At 37.2% G+C, this 9,309-nt stretch overlaps 1 protein-coding gene across 3 annotated transcripts in view; it reads right to left on the bottom strand.

Moving 5' to 3' along the window:
- Nucleotides 1-9,309, bottom strand: part of PPM1B (protein phosphatase, Mg2+/Mn2+ dependent 1B) — a 75,675-nt gene that overhangs the window by 10,886 nt on the left and 55,480 nt on the right. For all 3 annotated transcript variants that reach the window (XM_017544845.2, XM_017544846.1, XM_017544844.1), the window contains exons 4-5: nt 3,854-3,965; nt 3,398-3,455 (exon numbers count right to left, since the gene is read on the bottom strand). In XM_017544845.2, coding sequence (XP_017400334.1) covers nt 3,398-3,455; nt 3,854-3,965 — 170 coding nt within the window. The remainder of the gene's footprint in view (nt 1-3,397; nt 3,456-3,853; nt 3,966-9,309) is intronic.

The raw sequence follows: 9,309 nt of genomic DNA on the forward strand, positions 1-9,309 counted from the left end.
CAGCTGATTTTTTGTATTTTTAGTAGAGATGGGGTTTCACCATGTTGACCAGGATGGTCTCGATCTCTTGACCTCGTGATCCACCCGCCTCGGCCTCCCAAAGTACTGGGATTACAGGCGTGAGCCACCGCGCCCGGCCTAATAATTTTTCTTATTAAAAAAACAATCTTAATTTTTATAATACCTTCCAACTTTCTCTCCTCTTCGGTAATTCTACCATACTTTCACCTTTCCTACCCTGCAAGTTAATATCTGGCTCCTGGCGACATCTTCTACACTGTTATGAAGCATTTACGGGGCACCTTTGTGCCTAGCTTTTTGTTAAAGTGGGTCAAGTTAAGAGCTAAGATTTAATCACGTCTATATTTTCTTCATTCTTTCTCCTTCTGCAATATTTTTCAGTGCATTTCTGCTACTTGCAATTATGTTTCAACATTTTTCTAAGTTAGTGACTACTGTGAAAAGCATATATTATTTCTCCATTTAGAATTCTAGGTTGCAAAGTCAGTTTTTTTAGTAAACAAGGGAAGTTCCTTTAATCCATATATCTATGTACTGATAAGTTTACACTTATCGTTTGGTCTCTGCAATTATTTCACAACTACCTGACTGCCGGCATCATCTCTTTAATCTAATATGGCAAATGTTTGTAATAGATTAAAATACCATAGATTTTTTTTAAAAAAATCTATCATTCTTATGCTCCAAACATAAGGTGGTTCCTTACCCTAAAATGATGTTCAAAAGGCTGGTTTCTTAGCAAATACCTCTGCAACTTAAATTCTTATTTTTCACCATAGTAGTTCTCTGTGTTATCCTTAACAGATGTCCTTTCTTTTGAAGAGATCTTATAGTTTGACTTTGCCTCTCTAGTCTACTTGAAAGGTCATCACCCTCATCTCATTTCTGCCATTCAAATCGTTCTTCAAATCCTATCTTTTCTCTAAGAAGCTAACTTTTCCCCTACTTAGCTGAACTTTCACAGTAATCACTGTCCATTTCAAATGGCAATGGTCACATTCTGGATTTTGTCATTTATTTATTACTAAGCTATGTGAAACATTTTGATCATTTAAGGTGTGTTTATAACTACAGTGCAAGCTGCACTGAGCACACAGGTGGGGTCATGTCTTATGTTTTCTAAGCTTCTCCCTCTATGAATCTACTATATGATACACCGTCAGCGTTTGATCCGCTGATATTAATAGAACATTTATGTATAAAAGTAATTAAGTACATATATCCCACTTATATTGTCAAATAATAATCTATTTAAAGCAAGGTTTATTTATTTTCTATTTATTTATTTTAATTATTATTTTTTTAAGGGATGGGGTTTTGCCATGTTGGTCAGGCTAGTTTTGAACTCCTGACTTCAGGTGATCCACCCACCTTGGCCTCCCAAAGTGCTGGGATTACAGGTGTGGGCCACCACATCTGGCCAAGGCAAGGTTTATATATTGAGCATCTCCCCCAAGTTTCATGGTTCCATTGCCTATTTACTCCCTGTTTATGTAGCTACTATGTGTAATCATTTTTTCTTTTAAAAAATTTTAAAAGTTATCCTTGGTATATGTTAAATAGAAAATCCGGAGAGTAAAAATAGACCATTTTCTTAAGGGACCAAAAAATCCAGCAAAATATATATGGATGTATTTTTAAAGATTACACATGAAGAAATGGGAGTACTGCTATGGCTAATAATGACTCAATAACTTCTGAGGGCTTATTTCCTCTAACCAAGGTAGTGGATGCCATGTAGAATCTATAATCTAGCTGAAAAGGTAAGATTTTCTTCTCTCAACCTTCCAAATTACCACCATCCTTTTAGTCAGATCAACATCCTATACTCATTTGTTTGAGGGTTCTCTGATGGATCACATGAAATATTTGTATTTTAAAATTAATTTTCACAGCTTTGGGTAAAAAAAAAATGTTTTTTTGAGACGGAGTTTCGTTCTTGTTGCCCAAGCTGGAGTGCAATGGTTCAATCTTGGTTCACTGCAACTTCCGCCTCCTGGGTTCAAGCGATTCTCCTGCCTCAGCCTCCCAAGTAGCTGGGATTATAGGCATGTGCCACTGCGCCTGGCTAATTTTATATTTTTAGTAGAGACGGGGTTTCTCCATGGTTGGTCAGGCTGGTTCTCAAACTCCTGACCTCAAGTGATCCGCCCGCCTCGGCCTCTCAAGCTGTGATTACAGGCGTGAGCCACCACGCCCGGCCGTGGGTACAATGCTTAATATTTTGAGGTACCTGCCACAAAAAAAGACTCAGAATCACTACTTTAGACCAAGATATAAATTATGGTTAGCAATATATAGCACTGCTTTCATTTGACTCACTAAAATTATATTAATTGTGAAATTTTTCTTTTGGCCGGGATATTTTTATTGTTTTTTATATTGCTATGTAGTAATGAATCCTAGCAAATAATGTAATTGAGATGATGCATGATTTCTAGCCAATGGATATGGTCTTTCTCAACCTGCCAAGAGGACCTAGAGACTGGAAGGGGCTCTATTTCTTCCCAATCAGTTTTATTTCTAAGTTTGGCTCCCTTTAAGTTTTGAAGCATATATATTTACAATTAGTCATTTATTTCCAAAAACTCGAAAACCCAAGAGAAAAGTGCTTATCTGAACTGACTGGGAGTGAAAAAAAAAAAAAAAAAAAAAAAAAAAAAAAAAAAAAAAAAAAAAAAAAAAAAAAAAAAAAAAAAAAAAAAGACAAAAAAAAGACACTTCCATTTCCTGGTAATAGTACTAAAACAAAGCAAAACTATATAGAGAAGCAGCCAGCAGGTCACTGACATTTCGAAGGAAAGCAAATAAAAGGTAAGGGCATATAGCCTTGCTCTGATGAAGCACAGCAGGGTACAACAGAAATGGTTATCTCAGCTCAATGCTCATACACCCATAATACAACAATAATATTAGAAAAAATTATTCTCGGGTATTCCAACTGGGCATACAGGGGCACCAAAAGGTGTGGACATTAAAATAATAACTCACTCACTATTACTAACTTCTGGTGATGGCAGCAGCCTGCTAGTGGAGAAATTGAGATATTTAAAAGAGCATTCTTGCCTCAAAATTAAGGTTTAAAGGAGAAGAAGAAGGAAAAGCAGACATATAGAGAGGAAATAAAGACAGCTAAAACAAAAAAGGTCATTTGATGGCCAAAAAGAGACAACAAAGCTATCTACAAAACAAAGTTTTATCTCTATCTTCATTTCAATACATTTTCTTAAACTGTAACTGACACCTTAAAAAAAGCACCAGTAATTTAATTCACTACATACTTTATTATAGACTTCGTTAATGTAAATGTACTCATACTTAGTAATTATATTGTGAAATTCAAATTCAAATGCTTAGAAAATAAAATAAAACTTACCCCATCACTTTCTCTATGTGGATTCAGTCTACTATAAACAGCTTCAATAACATTGCGCCTAAAAAAAATTGTTTTAGTTTTATTCAATTACATAGAATTTTAAGCTTGTGAATATCTCAATATTTTGTCCTGACTACACTAAAAAATTAACTGCTACACTCTATACTTGTCAAGAACATACTCTCTACACTTTACTCTCAGAATCTGATTTTGCACAATCCATTTGTACTCATTAGCAAAGAAAGAAGGACGTTCATCCTCAAAGGGTATGATAGATAATTCCTTTTTAAAAAACTTGTTTTGGATGAAGTTTTAGAGTTCTTCTCTAGTAAAAGAAACAGTAACCCATTTCATCTCTAGATAATTGATGTACTTCTGATTTAAGTTTTCTTACCCCAAATTATTTAAGTACTAATTATAAATGAACTCAAAATTAGCTCTATTTGTTCTACTTACTTGCCAGCAAGACCTCCCCCAGGAGGCAAATTTGGAATATTTTCTGCAGACAAGATGCGCATGACATGGGCAAGATCAGGCATTCCTTCCTCACCAGACTTCTCCATAATCTCTGTAGGTTGTTAAAAAAGGTTCCTAAATTAATGTGATAAGCCAGTACTCACCAAGAAGTGAAATAAGAGGTACTATTTGGTAGTATTTATTTAAAAATATATATATATATAATTATCAATACACAAGGAATTTTTACCAAGTAATATAAGAAACTTATTAGCTGAAACATTGTTATGCAGGGGGGAAAAAGCAAAAGTAAGTTATTTACATACATATGTTCATTCCAACATTATTCATAAAAGCAAAAACTGGAACAAGCTAAATGTTCAGCAACAAGAGGACAGTTAAAAAAATTTTGGTGTATCCATTGAGTGAAATGGTTTATAATCACTAAAAATTATGAAATAGGTGTCTCTATGAATACCGTAACAGCTATATGGAAAAATACTTTTGATCGAATATTAAGTAAAAATAATACAAAAGTTATGAGTGCCATTACTACAGAATAAAAAAAGATTAGCTGGATAAGAATTATAAGAAAAAAGGGAGAAATTAAAAATCATTTTTACAGGTTGATACTTACCTGAATAGTTACATTCTACAGCAATTTTTAAAAGCATGATTATTTGAACACTGGCAAGACACAAGCTCCTCAAAAATCTATGACAACTTATTTATTTTTTTTGAGACAGGGTCTCCCCCTCTGTGGCCCAGGCTGGAGCGCAAGGATGCAAACACAGCTCACTGTAGCCTTGAACTCTTGGGCTCCAGTGATCTTCCCACCTTAGCCTCAAGTAGCTACAACTACACCAAACTTCACTAATTTTTTTTTTTTTTTTTTTTTTTGAGGCAGTCTTGCTCTGTCATCCAGGCTGTAGTACACTGGTGTGATCCTGGCTCACTGCAACCTCCACCTCCCAGGTTCAAGCAATTCCCTGCCTCGCCTTCCCAGTAGCTGGGATTATAGGCACGCTGCCACCACACCTAATTTTTGTATTTTTAGTAAGAGACGGGGTTTCACCATGTTGGCCAGGCTGGTCTCGAACTCCTGACCTCAAGCGATCCGCCTCCCTTGGCCTCCCAAAGTGCTGGGATTACAGGCATGAGCCACTGTGCCCAGCCGAAGCCTTACTTTTAAAACAACAAAAAAGCAGTGTCTTCAGCAGTCCTGGAGATACAAAATCCAAACTGTTTACCATGCCTCACAAGACCTTTACTTTAACATTCACTACTCTTTCAACTCTGCCCCTGATTCCTTCATCTCCAAAGGATCTATCTATTCAAAAACTTCTTCTAGATTTTCACAAGTACTCTTTTCCTTGGTTTGGGGACACTTTTCACACTAATCCAACTTCTCTGTATGGTGAATGCCTATTTTCACCCTTGAGGTTTCAACTTTATATGTCACATTCTCAAATCCTTCTCTGACCTAAGCCTAAGTAAGTACACTGCAATACACTACCATATCCCATATGCATAACATGTACTATATGCCATAATGCTATATATTCCCATATACAAGATACTTACTGTGTCACAGGCTGCAAGCTTCATGAAAACAGAACTGTAAGTTTTCTACCTTAAATCTGTGTTTTATAGCATAAGGCTTCTCAACATCAACAATACTGACATTTTACATCAGACAATTTTTTGTTGTGGGGGCTGTCCTGTGCACTGAGGAGTATTAGGCAGCATCCTGGCCTCCATTCACTACATGCCAGTGGCACCCCCTCAGCTATGACACCAAAAATGTCTCCAGACATTTTCACACCCCTCCACTCTAGTCCAATTCACCACCATCATCTGCCACCTGCATTAATGCATGATTTTTAATTGGTATCTTGGCTTCTCTTGTCCCCTTTATACAATCTCTTCTCCATACAGCAACTAAGAGAGATCCTTTGGAAAAAAGAACAAATCACTCTTATACTCAAAATCTTCCTATCATAAGTCAATGAATTCCTACCATAAGTCAAATAAAGTCCAAAGTCCTCACTTTGGTCTATAGAACCCTACATTATATGCCTCCTACAAACCTCTTAATCTTCCTCTAATATTCTACTGGCTCATTCTAACCCAGCCACACTCAGTAAGCACATTCCCTCCTAGTCTTTGCTGTTCTCATTGTCTGAAATGTTCTTCCCGTAGATACTCTCTCTCCATGCAGGTCTCTGCTCAAATGTCCTTCTTCACAGAGACATTCCTAACCAATATTCCTTGTTGTTCTCTGCTTACTCTATTTTATATCTTTTCTATTAAAAAAAGAGGTCTTTACTGGAATACAAACTCCATGAGACTTCTTTTTCTGCTATATCTTCAGTGACACATGTTCAATAAACAGTGAATAAACATACATGCAGACAGCAATCATTAAATATATAATTAATCAATTTAGATGAACTATTATTCCCTCTTTATTTTAGTATTATTCCTTTCCCATCTAACCAGTCATCACTAAAAGCATATACACAGGTTTACTGAGAACACCAGAATGCATTTACCACAATATTTATGGTGATATTACATGATTTTAAAACTCCAGTAGAAACATAATGCTCCTGAAGAACACTGCTTTATAAATAAAAAGTTACTTAAAAAAAAAAAAAAAAAAAAAAACATGTTCTCAATCTGTAGCCTAGGCTGGAGTGCACTGGTGCGATTATAGCTCACTGTAACCTCAAACTCCTGAACTCAAGTGATCCTCCCGCTTCAGTATTCCAAGTAGCTGCAACTACAGGTATGTACCACCATGCCCAGCTAATTTTTTTTTTTTTTTTTTTGAGACGGAGTTTCGCTCTTGTTACCCAGGCTGGAGTGCAATGGCGCGATCTCGGCTCACCGCAACCTCCGCCTCCTGGGTTCAGGCAATTCTCCTGCCTCAGCCTCCTGAGTAGCTGGGATTACAGGCACGTGCCACCATGCCCAGCTAATTTTTTGTATTTTTAGTAGAGATGGGGTTTCACCATGTTGACCAGGATGGTCTCGATCTCTTGACCTCGTGATCTACCCGCCTCGGCCTCCCAAAGTGCTGGGATTACAGGCTTGAGCCACCACGCCCGGCCGCCCAGCTAATTTTAAAAACTTTTTTGTAGGTCTATGATGCCCAAGCTGGTCTTGAACTTCTGGTCTCAAGCAATCCTGCCTTGGTTTCCCAAAGAGCTGGGATTATGGGTGTGACTACTATGCTCAGCCTGTGAAGTTATATTTTAAGAACCAACTTAAATTTATTTGTAGTGGCTGCCTAGCTAACAGTTTTGTCTCCTGATTAACAATAACTATTTGCTACAGGCCCTAGAGATCATTATTACGTATTGTCTTCTCTGCTATATAATATATACTTTGGAAAGTTACAAATTATGCACGAGAAAATTAATATTAAATTATTAATCCATGTTAAACTGCATTGACCACACCTTTAAGAAATTAAAATTTAGCTATTATAGAAGTTAAGAGTTAATAAAAGTTACAGTTTGCTGAGGGCTTGCCTGCTAGGCACTATAATAGGTGCTTAACATAATTTATTTTGAAAAAACTCTTTTTCCTTGGACCAAACCTTTAGTAAGGCTCTTGAGTTTTTTCTGACTAGCAGACCTTTGGGCTCCCTCTCAGTCCTTACAGAAACCAGGCTGAATCAGAATCCTGCTCAGTCAGTTTATTGAAAACCCCCACTCTTGGTATATGATCACTCTGGATATTTTGTCCTGGCCTGCCATCTTATCAAGTCAGTTTAGCCAGAAACCCCTTATGTTGATGCCTCCTCTTAAAATAATTTTCCATCCACTAACACTTCCCCCCAACACTCAGCTCCTTAGTTGTAAGTTCTACTTATCTTTACAGAACTCCAAGTTGAGTCTAATTTCTTTCTGCCACTGCAAGACTCCATCGTAGTTGTGCTCATATTTATTGCCATGGCCCCCTTGAAAAAAAATCTGCTTTACCATCTTTAACAAGTGTCATCAATAAGCTTTTACTGTAACAATTTATTTTTAAAAACTCTAGGGTTGGTGTTTTTATGTTTAGTGTCCAACAAAAAAACTGGAGCCTTGAGGGGTTAAGCAAGTTGCATAAGATCACATAACTAGCAGCTGACCAAACTAGAGAGCTCTTCCTAAAATAAAAACTACCTGGTTTCTTTATGAATGAGGAAAAAGGAAAATAAGAGAATTCCTCCCACCTTCTGACAAACTACAGTCACCAATAAGCAACCTCAACATACTACAATTTATCATTAAAGAATTAACTCCTATAAAAAATAGCTCCTCTTAATGATATTATCAATAGGAATGAGTGCATCTGATATAATCTTCAATGTGTTCTTACATGTTTCTCACCTTTCCATCACCCTCAAAACAGGGCCATTGAGACTCAAAAGTACTGAGACCTAAAAACAAGATTCATTTAGAGCAAAGGAAATTGCGGACCTCCCAAAAGCTTTAAGCATGTTGTTTAGGGTCCACAGCTAGATAGTTGTAAAGACAGAAAAGATAAATCCCCATTCTCCAAATTTGCGAGACTCTCTCCATGGTTTTATCCTTTAATTGTAATTATACATTAGAAATCATAGATCTTCATACTTCAAAACTCTCACCAATTACTGTGGCCTACTATGTACAGAATGATTCATAATAGGCCAAATTCGGCCAGGAGCGATGGCTCACGCCTATAATCCCAGCACTTTGGGAGGCCAAGGCGGATGGATCACGAGGTCAAGAGATCGAGACCATCCTGGTCAACAAGGTGAAACCCCGTCTCTGCTAGAAATACAAAAATTAGCTGGGCATGGTGGTGCATGCCTGTAGTCCCAGCTACTCAGGAGGCTGAGGTAGGAGAATTGCTTGAACTCAGGAGGCGGGGGTTGTGGTGAGCCAAGATCGCGCCATTGCACTCCAGGCTGGGTAACAAGAGCGAAACTCCGTCTCAAAAAAAAAAAAATAATAATAATAATAATAGGCCAAATTCAACAAGTCTATGACACCATCATTGTAAGTTACATCATTCAAATGTATTTTCTACAAAAAGAAAAGAATCAAAACATAAAAGTGTTAGGAGAAAATACAGATAACTATGTAACCTCGAGTTAGGGAAGAATTTTTCTTTCTTCCCGCAAAGAAAAAAAAGAGTGACAATCTAACTTTATAAAGAGAAATTTCATATCTTAAAAACAGCATATATAAAATCAAAAGTTTATATTAAGATTATAATCCTTGCCGGCGCGGTGGCTCATGCCTGTAATCCCAGCACTTTGGGAGGCCGAGGCGGGTGGATCACGAGGTCAAGAGATCGAGACCATCCTGGTCAACATGGTGAAACCCCGTCTCTACTAAAAATACAAAACATTAGCTGGGCATGGTGGCGTGTGCCTGTAACCCCAGCTACTCAGGAGGCTGAGGCAGGAGAATTGC

This window comes from Cebus imitator, unplaced genomic scaffold (genome assembly GCF_001604975.1).
Source record: "Cebus imitator isolate Cc_AM_T3 unplaced genomic scaffold, Cebus_imitator-1.0 Scaffold172, whole genome shotgun sequence".
Lineage (NCBI taxonomy): Eukaryota > Metazoa > Chordata > Mammalia > Primates > Cebidae > Cebus > Cebus imitator.